Source organism: Trachypithecus francoisi, unplaced genomic scaffold (assembly GCF_009764315.1).
Source record: "Trachypithecus francoisi isolate TF-2019V2 unplaced genomic scaffold, Tfra_2.0 Lachesis_group11, whole genome shotgun sequence".
In the NCBI taxonomy this organism is placed as follows: domain Eukaryota; kingdom Metazoa; phylum Chordata; class Mammalia; order Primates; family Cercopithecidae; genus Trachypithecus; species Trachypithecus francoisi.
In genome coordinates, this window is record NW_022681456.1 from 21,503,812 (window position 1) to 21,522,495 (window position 18,684).

The window sequence follows — 18,684 nt, forward strand, 5'->3', positions numbered from 1 at the left end:
CTGTTTCTACTGCTGTTTACTATTCTAATTTGAAATATTTGTCATTTACCTGGATGTACATTTTTGTTAAAAAGTTTGGTCATAGCTGGGCGCGGTGGCTTATGCCTATAATCCCAACACTTTGGGAGGCTGAGGCAGGTGGATCACCTGAGGTCAGGAGTTCAAGAGCAGTCTGGCTAACGTGGTGAAACCCCGTTTCTACTAAAAATGCAAAAAATTAGCTGGGCATGGTGGCACACACCTGTAATCCCAGCTACTTGAGATGCTGAGGCAGGAGAATCGCTTGAACCTGGGAAGCAGAGGTTGCAGTGAGCCGAGATCACGCCATTGCACTCCAGCTTGGGCAACAAGAGCGAAACTCTGTCTAAAAAAAAAAAAAAAAAGCCGGGCGCGGTGGCTCAAGCCTGTAATCCCAGCACTTTGGGAGGCCGAGATGGGCGGATCACGAGGTCAGGAGATCGAGACCATCCTGGCGAACACGGTGAAACCCCATCTCTACTAAAAAATACAAAAAACTAGCCGGGCGAGGTGGCGGGCGCCTGTAGTCCCAGCTACTCAGGAGGCTGAGGCAGGAGAATGGCGTAAACCCAGGAGGCGGAGCTTGCAGTGAGCTGAGATCCGGCCACTGCACTCCAGCCTGGGTGACAGAGCCAGACTCCGTCTCAAAAAAAAAAAAAAAAAAAAAAAAATGTTCGATCATTGCTGTGAAGTGTTATTAAAATATTTTTATTCTGTTTTTCTTCTTTGAAAGTCTAAATTTCAGCTGGGCACAGTGGCTCACGCCTGTAATCCCGGCACTTTGGGAGGCTGAGGCAGGTGAATCACCTGAGGTTAGGAGTTCGAGACCAGCCTGGCCAACATGGTGAAACCCTGTCCCTACTAAAATTAGCTGGGCGTGGTGGCTCGTGGCTATAATCTCAGCTACTTGGGAGGCTGAGGCACCAGAATTTCTTTTTTTTTTTTTTTTTTTTTTTGAGGCAGAGTCTCGCTCTGTCGCCCAGACTGGAGTGCAGTGGCGCAATCTCGGCTCACTGCAAGCTCTGCCTCCCGGGTTCACGCCATTCTCCTGCCTCAGCCTCCCGAGTAGCTGGGACTACAGGCGCCTGCCACCTCGCCTGGCTAGTTTTTTGTATTTTTAGTAGAGACGGGGTTTCACCATGTTAGCCAGGATGGTCTCGATCTCCTGACCTCGTGATCCGCCCGTCTCGGCCTCCCAAAGTGCTGGGATTACAGGCTTGAGCCACCGCGCCCGGCCCAGAATTTCTTAAACCCGGGAAGCAGGGGTTGCAGTGGGCTGAGATTGTGCCATTGCATTCTAGCCTGGGTGACAGAGCAAGACCCTGTCTCAAAAAAACAAAAAAGAGGCTGGGCGCGGTGGCTCAAGCCTGTAATCCCAGCACTTTGGGAGGCCAAGATGGGCGGATCACAAGGTCAGGCGATCGAGACCATCCTGGCTAACGCGGTGAAACCCCATCTCTACTAAAAAATACAAAAAAAATTAGCTAGGCGTGGTGGTGGGCGCCTGTAGTCCCAGCTATTCGGGAGGCTGAGGCAGGAGAATGGCATGAACCGGGAGGCGGAGCTTGCAGTGAGCTGAGATCCGGCCACTGCACTCCAGCCTGGGCAACAGAGCGAGACTCCGTCTCCAAAAAAAAAAAAAAGTCTAAGTTTCACTATTAGTGCCTTATTACTTTCGTCCTTCATTGTGATATCTGTAGTTGTCTCAAGTTCAGTGTTGAGATTGTCTTCCTGTAGCTACAGGGTAGAGTATAGTGGTGCAGTCTCGGCTCACTGCAACCTCTGCCTCCCAGGTTCAAGCAATTCTCCTGCCTCAACCTCCCGAGTAGCTGGGACTACAGGCACGTGCCACCACACCCAGCTAATTTTTTTGTATTTTTAGTATAGACAGGGTTTCACCATGTTAACCAGGATGGTCTCAATCTCCTGACCTCGTGGTCTGCCTGCCTCGGCCTCCCAAAGTGCTGGGATTACAGGCATGAGCCACCATACCTGGCCACGAGTCATGTTTTATATAAATTTTGAAAAAGGTTGTTTTAGAAACATACCTTAACCTTAGGAGGAAATGGACGTTTGAAAACTTGCTTATTTTGGCCGGGCACGGTGGCTCAACCCTGTAATCCTAGCACTTTGGGAGGCCAAGACGGGCGGATCACGAGGTCAGGAGATCAAGACCATCCTGGCTAACACAGTGAAACCCCGTCTCTACTAAAAACATAAAAAAACTAGCTGGGCGAGGTGGTGGGCGCCTGTAGTCCCAGCTACTTGGGAGGCTGAGGCAGGAGAATGGCATAAACCCGGGAGGCGGAGCTTGCAGTGAGCTGAGATCCGGCCACTGCACTCCAACTTAGGCGACAGAGTGAGACCCCGTCTCAACCAAAAAAAAGAAAACTTGCTTATTTCAAGACTTTTAAAAGTCTAATAGTCAGTAAAATGGCCTAAAATGAGGCTTATATTATTATCTTTAATAAGTTATTGTATTAATAAAAAAAATCAAATACTTTTAAGTATTTAGAATAAGTAAATCCTCCACATTAAGTTTGTACATGCATTCTGTTCATACAAGAAATACTGGCAGGGCACAGTGGCTCACGCCTGTAATCCCAGCACTTTGGGAGGCCGAGGTGGGTGGATCACCTGAGGTCAGGAGTTTGAGACCAGCCTGGCCAACATGGTGAAACGACACTTCTACTAAAAATACAAAAATTAGTTGGGTGTGGTGGTGGGCGACTATAATTCCAGATACTTGGGAGGCTGAGGCAGGAGAATTGCTTGAACCTGGGAAGCGGAGGTTGCAGTGAGCCGAGATGGCATCATTGCACTCCAGCCTGGGGTGACAAGAGTGAAACTCCGTCTCCAAAAGAAAGAAATATTTATTGGCCAGGCGTGATGGCTTATGCCTGTAATCCCACCACTTCAGGAGGCCAAGGCTTGATTGCTTGAGTTCAGGAGTTCAAAACCAGCCTCGGCAACATAACAAGACCTTGTCTCTACTAAAAATAAAATTTAAAAACAAATTAGCCAGGTGTGGTGGCATGCACCTGTAGTCCCAGCTACTCAGGAGGCTGAGGCAGGAGAATCCCTTGAGCCCAAGAGGTTGAGGTTGCAGTGAGCCATGATTGCACCACTGCATTCCAACCTGGGCAACAGAGTGAGACCCAGGTTTAAACAAAAAAAAAAAAAAGAAAAATATTTGCTGTCACCTACTGGTGCTAGTGCTGCAAATGCAGCATTGAACAAACTCCCTGCTCTTGTGGAGCTTAGGGTTCAGTAGCATAGACATTCTTCTTGCCCTCTCTGTAGCCTGCACACATGTTTATATCTCTTCTATTCTTCTAGAATGGTTTTTCCAAAATGGAGATGTGACCTTGCCACTCCTTGGCCTTGGGTTCCCCGTTGCCCATATTTGTCAATATTATAATACCCCAAAGCCTTCCGCTGGCATCATGTCTCCTAACCTGGCACACCAGCCTTATTAGTGTTACTCTTTCATTTCTGAAGAGATTCTAATATCCACAGTTCTGTCTTGGCCAAGTAGTTCTCTGGACTCGGATTTCTGTCTTTATCTGTTCTCCTCCTATCTGTCAGTGCCCTCTCAAATCTCGCCTTCTCTCAGATCTTACTGTCATATGCCATCTGTCCCTTCCCTGTGGTTACACAGCACTGTTCATTCATTCATGCAGTCACGCAGCAAACAGTTCTTGACGTCCACCGTGTGCCAGGCATTGGAGATACAGCAGTAGAGATATAACCCTCACTTTCAAAGAGTTCACAGTCCAGTCAGGGAGACAGGCAGGTAAATTGGTGATAAAGTGTTGCTGTCCTGAGTGCTGTTACTGATAGGCACAGTGCTAAGGGAGCTGAAAAGGGGCACCTGACTCAAGTGCTGGGTGGGACAGGATGGGACAGGACTGCTTCATGGGGGCAGGGAGACAGGTAAGTTTGAGTTATACATAGATTTAAAACCACTGTGGTTCTTGGTAAAGTCAGCTTGACCAGAATAATTTTTTTTTAAAGTACATTTATTCTGACTAGATTGTAAACCGCAGGAGGACAGAAGCATAATGTCATTTCTGTCCCCTGGTCCAGTATATATTGAGTAGAGTGGAACCAGGGTGTAAATATACATTCTGTTGGTTAGTTTTAGTTTTCTGTGGATCATTAAAGATCAGATTTTTAAATTGGATTTCAGAGATTGACAACAGTGACTTACATTTTGGTCTTTATTCTCTATGTTTCTAGTATTCATATTTACTAACAAGTCAGCTGGAATCTCAGCGAATCTACTGGGAAAACAAGATAGTTCGGATAGAGAAGGACACAGCAGAGGAAGTAAGTCTGTTTGGTTTGGTGACTGCTGAAATGCCACATGGCAGGGCACTCTGATGGGGATTGTGGAAGGCAGAGGACAGGGAAAGAAGAATCTTACCATCTTCCCTTCTCAGGCTGGTGACAGGTGGAAAACTTTTGCCACTAAAAAGAAACTTTGGATTTAAAGGCTTGACTGTTTTGATATTTTGGGGTCTTAGGGGGTTTTCTTTGCTTTTTTTTTTTTATTTATTTTTTTAAAACCTCAATCTGGTTTTCTAGTGCCTTGTGAAGTTCTGCTAAAAAGATAGAAGTATCTACATAAGGGTTTTTCATTTGAGTCAGGCACTTGGGAACCGCTGCCTTTGGGAGCTAAACATGAACTTCTAAGGCAGTGAAATGGCGCAGAGCCCTTTTAAATGGAAGGAAATAAAATTGGGCAGAGATATTGGCACTTCATTATTCACCCTGAAGGTCTAGGGCAGCAGTTTTCAAATTTTAATGGAATAGTCCTTTAAAAAAGATGCCATTCACTACTTTAGCAAAATTAAACGTGGTATGATTTTGGTGGAAACTCAGATGGAAGGCCCAGAGCTCTGTCTCCAGTATGTGCAAGGAACCCTGTGACTTCCAAAGAAGGTAGTCTGAAAACTAGTAAGCACCTTTGTATAATTGTGTATAATTATGGCTCTAGGAACCTTTCTTTGGACCTAGGGACAGTGTCTGTAATTCAGTGATTACCTTAGTGTGAAATAAAATCTTGTAACATTTCTCAATTACTTTAGTAACTTTGTGAGTCCCCACCTATACTTGGACCTTCAGATAGGCAGTACAGAGCTGGGCTTGGGGCCCACCTCTGAGGTGGCTAGGAATATCCTGGAGCTTAGCAGGCAGGGCCATGGGCCCCAGTTTCTGGATATGCCATAAGTGGGCAAAATCAGGGTTTGTAAAAATTAATGCTTAACGTCAGCTTTAGGCCAGGTATAGTGGCTCACACCTGTAATCCCAGCACTTTGGGAGTCCGAGACAGGCAGATCACTTGAGGTCAGGAGTTCGAGGCCAGCCTGGCCAACATGGCGAAACCCAATCTCTACTAAAAATACAGAAATTGGTCGGGTGTGGTGGCAGGCGCCTGTAATCCCAGCTACTCGGGAGGCTAAGGCAAGAGAATTGCTTGAGCCCAAGAGGCAGAGGTTGCAGTGAGCCAAGATTACACCACTGCATTCCAGCCTGGGCAACAGACTGAGACTCCGTCTCAAAAAAAAAAAAAAAAAATCAGTTTTAAAATGATTTGCAGTTAAAAGTTATTGATGAAATTCTTACAAGAGCCTTCTAATCAACACAAGTGCCCTTCCGGAGGCACTCAAGGTCACTTGACTTTACTAGTTCTGAATAGAGCTTGATTAGAGTATGTGCAGGGAGGACCGCCTCCCAATGCTCTTGATGGAGGCAGAGCACGGGTCACTGCCGCATACTATGAAGTCATGGCTCATGGGAAGTGCATTAGCAACTCTGCTGCAGCTGCACTCATGAGTTTTTCCATGGGATATACCAGCATGACTATCTCATCCAGATGCTTGAGAGCTAAGCTCAGGATTCTCTCTGCCCTGTAGGATTCTTTAGGGTTAACTTCATTCCCTAAAACATGCCAATGAAAAGCAAGTCAAGGGGCAGGGAAACGAAACACTGAAACTCACGTTTGCTTTTAGGTCAGGGTGAAATGGAAGCCAGAGCAGCTCTAAATAAAATGCTTGGGGTGCTTAAAAGGATGCTTTTGTTTTCTGGTAACAAATGTCATTTAGCCATAAGTTAATTGATGATGCAAGACTTTTGTTCCACCACCGTCCTTCTTTTGGCCAGTCTCTTGTCCGTTAGCACCCCCAGCAGTAGAATATGTTCAGGGAGAACCAGTAACTCACTGACAAAGATTCTTGTTTGTGGGCCTCCTGTTGATGTGAAGGAGGGGTGTGGATCAAGGTTGAAATTCATTGTAGGCTTCAGTTATAAACACTGTTTCTTTCCCCCAGTGCCTTAGGTAGTGCCGTTATAGTAGCATGTGAGCAGAGCCTATTCTAGATGACGAAGCTCACAGACACTCAAAGGTTCTTAGTTTTCATGGCCACGTATGAAGAACACGTGGTAGGCAGAGGTAGTCGTAAGATGAACTCCTCTAAAAGTACATCTTTTCTTGTGGATGTCTAGCTTCATTTTAATCAGTATTTTGCCAGCTGTGGATTGTAAAATGAGTTTGGTGGACCACAACTAGCATTTTTATTAGATAAAATAGTGTAGATGTAAATATTAGGGTGTATTACAATTAACATTTTTTTTTTTCTGAGATGGAGTTTTGCTCTGTCTTCCAGGCTGGAGTGCAGTGGCGCCATCTCGGCTTGCTGCAAACTCTACCTCCCAGGTTCATGCCGTTCTCCTGCCTCAGCCACCCGAGTAGCTGGGACTACAGGCACCCACCACCACGCCCGGCTAATTTTTTGTATTTTTAGTAGGACGGGGTTTCACCGTGTTAGCCAGGATGGTCACGATCTCTTGACCTCGTGATCCGCCCGTCTCAGCCTCCCTAAGTGCTGGGATTACAGGCATGAGCCACTGCGCCCAGGCGACAATTAATATTGTTTTGTGAAACTCGTTTCAGATTTGTGTGTGGCATGGATGTTTCTTACTGTGGGCTAATGGTCAGAAGTTTTCATTTGTTTTTTGAGATGAGATCTCACTCTGTTGCCCAGGCTGGAATGTAGTGGCACCATTACAGCTCACTGCAGCCTCAGGCTCATCCTCTCACGCTCAAGCGATCCTCCCACCTCAGTCTCCCTAGTAGCTGGGACCACAGGAGGGTGCCACTGTGCCTGGCTGATTTTTTAAAAAATTTTGTTCAGATTAGGGGGTCGACTGGGCGTGGTGGCTCACCACGCCTCTAATTCCCAGCACTTTGGGAGGCCGAGGCGGGCAGATCACAAGGTCAAGAGATCAAGACCATCCTGGCTAACACGGTGAAATCCCATCTCTACTACAAATACAAAAAAATTAGCCAGGAGTGGTGGCACGTGCTTGTAGTCCCAGCTACTTGGGAGACTGAGGCAAGAGAATCACTTGAACAGGGAGGTGGAAATTGCAGTGAGCTGAGATTGCGCTACTGCATTCCACCCTGGGCAACAGGGTGAGACTCCATCTCAAAGAAAAGAAAAAAAAAAGAGAGAGATGGGGAGCGCTTATTATGTTGCCCAGGTTGATCTCCAACTCCTGGGCTCAAACAAACCTTCTGCCATGGCCCTCCCAAAGTGCTGGATTACAGGCGTGAGCCATGGCACTGGACCAGAAATGTTTTAAAAAGCACTAATTTAAATAGTTAATATTTGTCTGTAACAATATTAAAAACCTTTTTGGCCAGGCGCAGTGGCTCATGTCTGTAATCCTAGCACTTTGGGAGGCCAAGGCAGGCAGATCACAAGGTCAGGAGATCAAGACCATCCTGGCTAACGTGGTGAAACCCCGTCTCTACCAAAAATACAAAAAATTAGCCGGGTGTGGTTGCAGGTGCCCATAGTCCCAGCTACTTGGGAGGCTGAGGCAGGAGAATGGTGTGAACCCAGGAGGCGGAGTTTGCAGTAAGCTGAGATTGCACCACTGCACTCTAGCCTGGGCGACAGAGCGAGACTCCATCTCAAGAAAAAAAAAACAAAACACACAACAAAAAAATCTTTTTAGGGTTACCTTTATATTTTCATCTTGATTTAAATGTGTTTAGCTTAAGTATCTTTACTGTCCAAGACATGTACAGTTTGGTTCCTTATGATAGTAATTTCTGTCCTTTTCAACTTCCTTTAACTGACAGGAGTTAGTTTAGGAGAAAATTTCTTTTTTTTTTTTTTTTTTGAGATGGAGTCTTGCTCTGTCACCCAGGCTGGAGTGCAGTGGCCAGATCTCAGCTCACTGCAACCTCTGCCTCCAGGGTTTACGCCATTCTCCTCCCTCAGCCTCCTGAGTAGCTGGGACTACAGGTGCCTGCCACCTCGCCCGGCTAGTTTTTTGTATTTTTTAGTAGAGATGGGGTTCACCGTGTTAGCCAGGATGGTCACGATCTCTTGACCTCGTGATCCGCCCGTCTCAGCCTCCCTAAGTGCTGGGATTACAGGCATGAGCCACTGCGCCCAGGCGACAATTAATATTGTTTTGTGAAACTCGTTTCAGATTTGTGTGTGGCATGGATGTTTCTTACTGTGGGCTAATGGTCAGAAGTTTTCATTTGTTTTTTGAGATGAGATCTCACTCTGTTGCCAGGCTGGAATGTAGTGGCACCATTACAGCTCACTGCAGCCTCAGGCTCATCCTCTCACGCTCAAGCGATCCTCCCACCTCAGTCTCCCTAGTAGCTGGGACCACAGGAGGGTGCCACTGTGCCTGGCTGATTTTTTAAAAAATTTTGTTCAGATTAGGGGGTCGACTGGGCGTGGTGGCTCACCACGCCTCTAATTCCCAGCACTTTGGGAGGCCGAGGCGGGCAGATCACAAGGTCAAGAGATCAAGACCATCCTGGCTAACACGGTGAAATCCCATCTCTACTACAAATACAAAAAAATTAGCCAGGAGTGGTGGCACGTGCTTGTAGTCCCAGCTACTTGGGAGACTGAGGCAAGAGAATCACTTGAACAGGGAGGTGGAAATTGCAGTGAGCTGAGATTGCGCTACTGCATTCCACCCTGGGCAACAGGGTGAGACTCCATCTCAAAGAAAAGAAAAAAAAAAGAGAGAGATGGGGAGCGCTTATTATGTTGCCCAGGTTGATCTCCAACTCCTGGGCTCAAACAAACCTTCTGCCATGGCCCTCCCAAAGTGCTGGGATTACAGGCGTGAGCCATGGCACTGGACCAGAAATGTTTTAAAAAGCACTAATTTAAATAGTTAATATTTGTCTGTAACAATATTAAAAACCTTTTTGGCCAGGCGCAGTGGCTCATGTCTGTAATCCTAGCACTTTGGGAGGCCAAGGCAGGCAGATCACAAGGTCAGGAGATCAAGACCATCCTGGCTAACGTGGTGAAACCCCGTCTCTACCAAAAATACAAAAAATTAGCCGGGTGTGGTTGCAGGTGCCCATAGTCCCAGCTACTTGGGAGGCTGAGGCAGGAGAATGGTGTGAACCCAGGAGGCGGAGTTTGCAGTAAGCTGAGATTGCACCACTGCACTCTAGCCTGGGCGACAGAGCGAGACTCCATCTCAAGAAAAAAAAAACAAAACACACAACAAAAAAATCTTTTTAGGGTTACCTTTATATTTTCATCTTGATTTAAATGTGTTTAGCTTAAGTATCTTACTGTCCAAGACATGTACAGTTTGGTTCCTTATGATAGTAATTTCTGTCCTTTTCAACTTCCTTTAACTGACAGGAGTTAGTTTAGGAGAAAATTTCTTTTTTTTTTTTTTTTTTTGAGATGGAGTCTTGCTCTGTCACCCAGGCTGGAGTGCAGTGGCCAGATCTCAGCTCACTGCAACCTCTGCCTCCAGGGTTTACGCCATTCTCCTCCTCAGCCTCCTGAGTAGCTGGGACTACAGGTGCCTGCCACCTCGCCCGGCTAGTTTTTTGTATTTTTTAGTAGAGATGGGGTTTCACCGTGTTAGCCAGGATGGTCTCGATCTCCTGACCTCGTGATCCAGGAGGCTGAGGCAGGGAGGGGCTTGATCTAGGGAGGTGGAGGTTGCAGTGAGCCAAGATCTCGCCACTGCACTCTACCCTGGGTGATAGAGCAAGACTCCATCTCAAAAAAAAAAACAATACAATACAATAAAACAAAAATAAATTTTCCATTCAAATTAACTTTAAAATCAACCTCCATTGGAAGAACACGGAAGAGTTTTGTTTTGTTTTGTTTTGTTTTGTTTTTGAGACGGAGTCTCCTTCTCTCACCCAGGCTGCAGTGCAGTGGCGCTATCTTGGCTCACTGCAACCTCCATCTTTCGGGTTCAAGCAATTCTCTTGCCTCAGCCTCCTGGGCAGCTGGGACTACAGGTGCATGTCACCACGCCCAGCTAATTTTTTTATTTTTAGTAGAGAAGGGGTTTCACCATATTGGCCAGGCTGTTCTTGAACACCTGACCTCATGATCCGCCCACCTCGGCCTCCCAAAGTGCTAGGATTACAGGCGTGAGCCACCACGTCCAGCTGGAAGAGAGATTTCTAAATGTTCTTCTGTCATAAAAATCAAAATAGCTTTAAAATTGCTCAAATTCTAGTTAGGTATTATTTTTCTCTTCAATATTGTTTAAAAATAACAGAGCACTAGATCCTTTTGAAATTTTCTCCTGGCCGGGCGTGGTGGCTCAAGCCTGTAATCCCAGCACTTTGGGAGGCCGAGGCGGGCGGATCACGAGGTCAGGAGATCGAGACCATCCTGGCTAACACGGTGAAACCCCGTCTCTACTAAAAATACAAAAAATCAGCCAGGCGTGGTGGTGGGCGCCTATAGTCCTAGCTACTCAGGAGGCTGAGGCAGGAGAATGGAATAAACCTGGGAGGCAGAGCTTGCAGTGAGCTGAGATCGCACCACTGCACTCCAGCCTGGGCGACAGAGCGAGACTCCGTCTCAAAAAAAAAAAAAAGAAAAAATTAGGCTGGGCACAGTGGCTCACGCCTGTCATCCCAGCATTTTGGGAGGCCGAGGCAGGTGGATCACCTGAGGTTAGGAGTTTGAGACCAGCCTGGCCAACATGGTGAAACCCTGTCTTTACTAAAAATACAAAAATTAGGGCATGGTGGCAGGCACCTGTAGTCCTAGCACTTTGGGAGGCCGAGGCTGGTGGATCACCTGAGGTCAGGAGTTCAAAACCAGCCTGGCTAACATGGTGAAAACACATCTCTACTAAAAATACAAAAATTACCCAGGCGTGGTAGAGGGCATGTGCCTATAATCCCAGCTACTTGGAAGGCTGAGGCAGGAGAATGGCTTGAACCGAGGAGGCGGAGATTGTAGTGAGCCGAGATCGTACTACCGCACTTCAGCCTGGCAGGCAGAGCGAGACTCCATCTCAAAAAAAGAAAAGAAAAAAAAGATCTCCCAGCATTTTTAATCCTGTTACAGAAATTCTTTCAAATGATTACCTCACCTTTTCTTTATATTTTTTCCCTGTCTGGAAACTGCTATATCTCACCTTTTCTAATTTTGAATTGTCAAAGTTACATACATATAATTAGGGGGGAAAATATGATGTTAGCCCCAAAGAGCACACCACATTACGTTTGTGAAATGAATCTGATTTCTGTTTGCTCTCTCAGATTAACAACATGAAGACCAAGTTTAAAGAAACAATTGAGAAGTGTGATAATCTAGAGCACAAACTAAATGATCTCCTAAAGGAAAAGCAGTCTGTGGAAAGAAGGTAGGTACAATAGGTCTGTTCTGTTGTCTCAAACTCCTGACCTCAGGTGATCCACCCGCCTCGGCCTCCCAAAGTGTTGGGATTACAGGCGTGAGCCACTTTGCCCAGCCAGGTCTGTTCTGTTGTAACAGGCTCTGTAAACAGACAGTTTCTTTCATTCCTATGGAAACACCCTCATTTTTAAGTATACGTATCACCAGGTTTTCAGGAGTCTCCCTATGTATGGAACAGGCTTCTTGTTTATTAAAAAATGTGGGGTTTTGGGGGAGGTATACATGATATAAATGATGAATTGATGGGTGCTGATGAGTTGATGGGTGCAGCACACCAACATGGCATAAGTATACATATGTAACAAACCTGCACGTTATGCACATGTACCCTAGAACTTAAAGTATAATAAAAAAAAAAAAAAAATGTGGGGTTTCATACCAGATGGATGCCATGTGGAATGCAATGCTCTCTCCTGATGTCTGTGCGCCTGAAGTGTGTGCAGATATCTTCCATTTTTGCCTGTGAAAAGCAATTTTCTTCCATCCAGAGCCTTTGGCTTCTTTGAGCCATTGTGACTGAGAACTGGCAGTTAGGAAGGAGACTGTGTCTAAGCTGGAAATGTTATATGCTGTGGCCTTGGGCAGGGGTTAAAGGCAAAAGATGTTGAATATGGAGCAAAAAACTCATAAACGGCATAGCAATAACATTCCTTATTTACTGTTATTTGGGAAGATATTTGCTACTGATTGAAATTACCAGCCAGGCATGATGGCTTATGCCTGTAATCCCAGCACTTTGGGAGGCTGAGGCTGGCAGGTTGCTTGAGCCCAGGAATTCAAGACCAACCTGGACGACATGGTAAAACCCCATCTCCACTAAAAATACAAAAATTAGCTGGGCATGGTGGTGCATACCTGTAGTCCCTGCTACTCAGGAGGCTGAGGTAGGAGGATCACATGAGTCGGGGAGGCAGAGGCTGCAGTGAGCCAACATCTCACCACTGCACTCCATCCTGGGCAACAGCGAGACCCTGTCTCAACAAAAATAAATTTTTTTTAAGCTATTGTAAAAACAACACTACAAAATTAATAGAAGTAAAAATTTAAAATTACCCTATACTTTCAGCACCCTAACAAATTGAACAACTGTGTTAAAGAATAGAGCTTAAACTGGAAGGGTTTTTTGTTTTTTTTTTGTTTTTTTTGTTTTTTTAGAGACAAGGTTTTTCCCTGTCACCCAGGCTGGAGTGCAGTGGCGCCATCTCAGCTCACTGCAACCTCTGCCTCCTAGATTCAAGCGATTCTCCTGCCTCAGCCTCCCAAGTAGCTAGGATTACAGGAGCACACCACCACACCCAGCTAATTTTTGTATTTTTAGTAGAGATGGGGTTTCACCATGTTGGCCAGGATGGTCTCAATCTCTTGACCTCATGATCCGCCCACCTCGGCCTCCCAAAGTGCTGGGATTACAAGCATAAGCCACTGCACTCGGCCAGCTCGCTACATCTTCCACCTCCCTAGGCTCAGGTGATGCTCCCACCTCAGCCTCCCAAGTAGCTGGACTACAGCTGTGCACCACCAGCCCTGGCTAATTTTTTTTTTTTTTTGAGATGGAGTTTCACTTTTGTTGCCCAGGCTGCAATGGCGTGATCTCGGCTCCCCACAACCTCTGCCTCCAGGGTTCAAACGATTGTCCTGCCTCAGCCTCCCGAGTAGCTGGAATTATAGGCGTGTGCCACCATGCCTGGCTAATTTTGTATTTTTAGTAGAAACGGGGTTTCTCCATGTTGGTCAGGCTGGTCTCAAACTCCCGACCTCAGGTGATCCACCCACCAAAGTGCTGGGATTACAGGCATAAGCCACCGCGCCTGGCCTCTGGCTAATTTTTTGTAGAGACTGTTTTACCATTACAGGTGTGGGCCACCACACCCTGCAAAACAGGAAGTTCTTTTTCACCCCCTAGATCCTGCTATCTAGTGTTAACCATTATTATCCAGTACTAGTGAATATTTATTCTAGATGTTTAGCTCTGCCCACATAAATATCTCACATGCATAATCTTTTCTCTGCAAAAATAGAATGTAGGTGTTATCTTTGATAAAATATGTTTTTGGACTTTTTTTCATACTAGCACATCTAAATCTATCCTGATCTTTGTAACATCTGCATGCTGTTTCATTGTATGGATGTACCATAATTATTTTTGTTCTTGTTGTTGAAATAAGGTCTTGCTGTGTTGCCTAGGCCGGAGTACAGTGGTGTAATCATAGCTCACTGCAACCTCCAGCTCCTGGGCTCAAGTGATCCTCCTAGTCTGAGCTTCCTGAGTAGCTAGGACTACAGGTGTGTGCCACCATGCCTGCCCAATTTAAAATTTTTTTGTAGGGATGGGGTCTTGCCATATTGCCCAGGTTGGTTTTGAACTGTTGGCCTCAAGTGATCCTCCTGTCTTGGCCTCCGAAAATGCTGGGATTATAGGCATGAGCCACTGCACCTGGCCTACCATAATAATTTTGACCAGTTCCCTATTGATTGTGTCAAGTTGTGTCAAATCTCACAGTACTATAAGCAATACTGTAAAGAGCATCTTTCTCCATGTCTCTTTTTGCCCAATCTTGAGTATGTATATTCTATGGGATAAATTCCTAGAAATGAAGTATCTGTGTTAAAGGGAATGCAATTATTTATTTATTTATTTATTTATTTATTTATTTATTATTTATTTATTTATTTTTTGAGACGGAGTCTTGCTCTTTCGCACAGGCCGGAGTGCAGTGGCATGATCTTGGCTCACCGCAACCTCCACCTCCCAGGTTCAAGCAGTTCTCCTGCCTCAGCCTCCCGAGTAGCTGGCATTACAGGCACACACTGCCACACCCGGCTAATTTTTGTATTTTTAGTAGAAACAGATTTTCACCATGTTGCCAGGCTGATGTTGAACTCCTGACCTCATGATCCACCCTCCTTGGCCTCCTAAAGTGCTGGGATAACAGACGTGAGCCAACGTGCCTGGCCCAAATTTTTTATTTTTATAGATATTGCCAAGTTGTCTTCAAAAGAGTTTATACCAGTTCATGCTCCAGTGCCAGTGTGTAAGTGCCTCTTTTCTCATGTCTCAGCTCTTGGGTGTTCTGATACATAAAAATAGTATCTTAAATAGTGGGGTTTTTTTGTTTGTGGTTTTTGTGTGTGTGTGCTTTTGTTTTTTGTTATTTTTTTGAGACAGGGTCTTATTCTGTCAAACAGGCTGGAGTGCAGTGATGCAATCACAGCCCACTGCAGGCTCAAATTCCTAGGCTCAAGCAATCCTCTGCCTCAGCCTCCCAGTTAGCTGGGTCTACAAGTGCACATCACCACACTTTAAATTAAATAGCTAATTTATTTAATGTTTCTTTTGTAGAGACGGTGTCTCACTATGTTGACCAGGCTGGTTTCAAAGCAACCTTCCTGGCCTTAAGTGACCCTCCCACTTTTGCCTTCCATAGTGCTGGTATTACAGACATGAGCCACTCTACTGGGTCTCAGATGGTGTGGGTTGGTTGTTTGAGACAAGGTCTTGTTCTGTCACCCAGGCTGGAGTGCAGTAGCATGAACACAGCTCACTGCAGCCTTGACCTGCTGGGATCAAGCAATCCTCCAGCTTCAGCCTCCTGTAAATCTGGGACCACTGGTGCACGCTACCACACCTGGCTAATTTTTTGATTTTGTGTAGTGACAGGGTCTTACTTTGTTGCCCAGGCTGGTCTCGAACTCATTTCCTCTTTTTTTTTTTTTTTCTTGAGACGGAGTCTCGCTCTGTCGCCCAGGCTGGAGTGCAGTGGCCGGATCTCGGCTCACTGCAAGCTCCGCCTCCCGGGTTCACGCCATTCTCCTGCCTCAGCCTCCCCAGTAGCTGGGACTACAGGCGCCCGCCACCTCACCCGGCTAGTTTTTTGTATTTTTTTTTAGTAGAGACAGGGTTTCACCGTGTTAGCCAGGATGGTCTCGATCTCCTGACCTCGTGATCCGCCCGCCTCGGCCTCCCAAAGTGCTGGGATTACAGGCTTGAGCCACCGCGCCCGGCCCTCATTTCCTCTTTCATTTGCTGAAGCGATCCTCTCGCCTCAGCCTCCTGGAGTGCTGGGATTCCAAGCATAAGCCAACGCACCTGGCCTCAAATGGTGGTTTCATTTGCAATTCTTTTTTTTTTTTTTTGGTATATAAACTATTTATTAACAGACAAGGCCTACAGACTTATTTCTTCTTGGAGACGTCCACAGTGCGGCCACGGTGGCAAGTGGTCTTGGTGCGCTGGCCTCGGACACAAAGGCCCCAGAAGTGGTGCAGCCCTCTATGGGCCCGAATCTTCTTCAGTCGCTCCAGGTCTTCACGGAGCTTGTTGTCCAGACCATTGGCTAGGACCTGGCTATATTTTCCATCCTTTACATCCTTCTATCTGTTCAAGAACCATCTGGGATCTTACACTGGCATGGATTCTGCATAATGGTGATCACACGTTCCACCTCATCCTCAGTGAGTTCTCCCACCCTCTTGGTGAGGTCAAAGTCTGCTTTCCTCAACACCACATGAGCATATCTTTGGCCCACACCCTTAATGACAGAGACGGCAAAGACTGTTTCCGCCGCCCATCGATGTTGGTGTTGAGTACTCGCAAAATACGCTGGAACTTTTCAGGGATCACTAGAGACATGGCAGCAGCACAAGCAGCGGTGTGTAGGCCTCCTGTGGAAGAGCTGCATTTCTTTACTTACGAGTAAGACTGGACATCAAGAAGAAGGCACTCCCAAGTCTAAAGCCCTTTGGTTAGAATAAGTGCCCTTTTTTTTTCCCTTCAGCAAATGCAATGAAGTCAGAGTACTTGACTCTCCAAGAATGCCACTTTTCCTCATAACTTCCTTATCACAGCTATCATCTGCAAGGCACCTATTTAACCACTGACTGCAAAACAAAGAAGCAATAGAATTTTTACCATCAGTCACAGAATAGTTTCTGCTACTGAAAAATTTCTGATGCTTTTTTAAAAAGTGTCTTGGCCGGGCGCGGTGGCTCCAGCCTGTAATCCCAGCACTTTGGGAGGCCGAGGCGGGTAGATCACGAGGTCAGGAGATCGAGACCCTCCTGGCTAACACGGTGAAACCCCGTCTCTACTAAAAATACAAAAATCTAGCCGGGTGCGGTGGCGGGCGCCTGTAGTCCCAGCTACTCGGAGGCTGAGGCTGGAGAATGGCGTAAACCCGGGAGGCGGAGCTTGCAGTGAGCCGAGATTGCGCCACTGCACTCCAGCCTGGGCGACAGAGCGAGACTCCGTCTCAAAAAAAAAAAAAAAAAGTGTCTTAAAAGTACATTTGTGGGCTGGACGCGCTGGCTCACACCTGTAATCCCAGCACTTTGGGAGGCTGAGGCCAGTGGATCATGAAGTCAAGAGATTGAGACCATCCTGGGCAACATGGTGAAACCCTGTCTCTACTGAAAATACAAAAATTAGCTGGGCACAGTGGCAGGCGCCTGTAATCCCTGCTATTTGGGAGGCTGAGGCAGGAGAATCGCTTGAACCCAAGCAGCAGAGGTTGCAGTGAGCCAAGATCACGCCACTGTACTCCAGCATGGGCAACAGAGTGAGACTCCATCTCAAAAAATAAATAAATAAAATAAATATATAGTACACTTGTGGACTGGCGCAGTACATCATGCCTTTAATCCCAGTACCTTGGAAGGCCAAGGCGGGTGGATCACCTGAGGTCGGGAGTTCAAGACCAGCCTGGCCAACATGGCGAAACCCAGTCTCTACTAAAAATACAAAAATTAGCCAGGCATGGTGGCGGGTGCCTGTAATGCCAGCTACTTGGGAGGCTGAGGCAGGAGAATCACTTGAACCCAGGAGGTGGACATTGCAGTGAGCTGAGATTGTGCCATTGCATTCCAGCCTGGGCAACAAGAGCGAAACTCCATCTCAAAGAAAAAAAATACGCTTGTGTTAAGTAAAGCAAAATTCTTGCTTTGCATAGCTTATTGCAATGGCAGCAAACCAGTCTCCCTCATCATGGGAGAAAGGGGTCTGTCCTAAAGGGATTCTGAAGTCATGGTTTCTCTGTTCAATCCCAGAGCAGAAAGGGGACTGTGTTAGCAAATGAAAAATGTGCTTTTGTCTTCCTTTGTTTTTCTAAAGGTGCACTCAACTAAACACGAAAGTGGCCAAACTCACCAACGAGCTCAAAGAGGAGCAGGAAATGAACAAGTGTTTGCGAGCCAACCAAGTCCTCCTGCAGAACAAGTTAAAAGAGGAGGAGAGGGTGTTGAAAGAGACCTGTGACCAAAAAGATCTGCAGATCACCGAGATCCAGGAGCAGCTGCGTGATGTCATGTTCTACCTGGAGACACAGCAGAAGATCAACCATCTGCCTGCTGAGACCCGGCAGGAAATCCAAGAGGGACAGATCAACATTGCCATGGCCTCAGCCTCGAGCCCTGCCTCTTCTGGGGGCAGTGGGAAGTTGTCCTCCAGGAAGGGTCGCAGCAAGAGGGGCAAGTGACCTTCAGAGCAACAGACATCCCCGAGACTGTTCTCCCTGGCACTGTGAGGGTATGCTGGGACCTTCAGCTAAATGTGAGGGTGGGCCCTAATAAGTACAAGTGAGGATCAAGCCACAGTTGTTTGGCTCTTTCATTTGCTAGTGTGTGATGTAGTGAATGTAGAGGGTGCTGAGTGGAGAGCTGATGGAAAGGGGCTGCGTTTGAAAAGGTCTTAAGAGTTCCCTAACCTCAGACATTCTAATGACCATTTTGCCTTCCTGCTTGGTAGAAGCCCCAACTCTGCTGTGCATTTTTCCGTTGTATTTATGTAGTTGGTATATTTGACATTGAGTTCTGGGGTAGGTTTAAGATGTTAAGTTATTTCTTGTAACCTCAAAGGTAAGGTTATCTAGCACTAAAGCACCAAACCTCTCTGAGGTCATAACAGCTGCTTTAAAGAGAGGTTTCC

General features: G+C 46.4%; 1 protein-coding gene and 1 pseudogene across 4 annotated transcripts in view; one reads left to right on the top strand and one right to left on the bottom strand.

Moving 5' to 3' along the window:
* The window catches only part of BRAP (BRCA1 associated protein), a 46,469-nt gene extending 28,119 nt beyond the window's left edge, over positions 1-18,350 (top strand). For 3 of the 4 annotated variants that reach the window (XM_033220572.1, XM_033220575.1, XM_033220574.1), the window contains 3 exons: positions 4,261-4,350; positions 11,609-11,712; positions 17,872-18,350. In XM_033220572.1, coding sequence (XP_033076463.1) covers positions 4,261-4,350; positions 11,609-11,712; positions 17,872-18,235 — 558 coding nt within the window. In that variant the 3' untranslated portion in view covers positions 18,236-18,350. The remainder of the gene's footprint in view (positions 1-4,260; positions 4,351-11,608; positions 11,713-17,871) is intronic. The other variant, XM_033220573.1, reaches the window with a different exon arrangement.
* LOC117089394 lies at positions 15,885-16,395 on the bottom strand (annotated as a pseudogene).
* Positions 18,351-18,684: the final 334 nt, after the last annotated feature.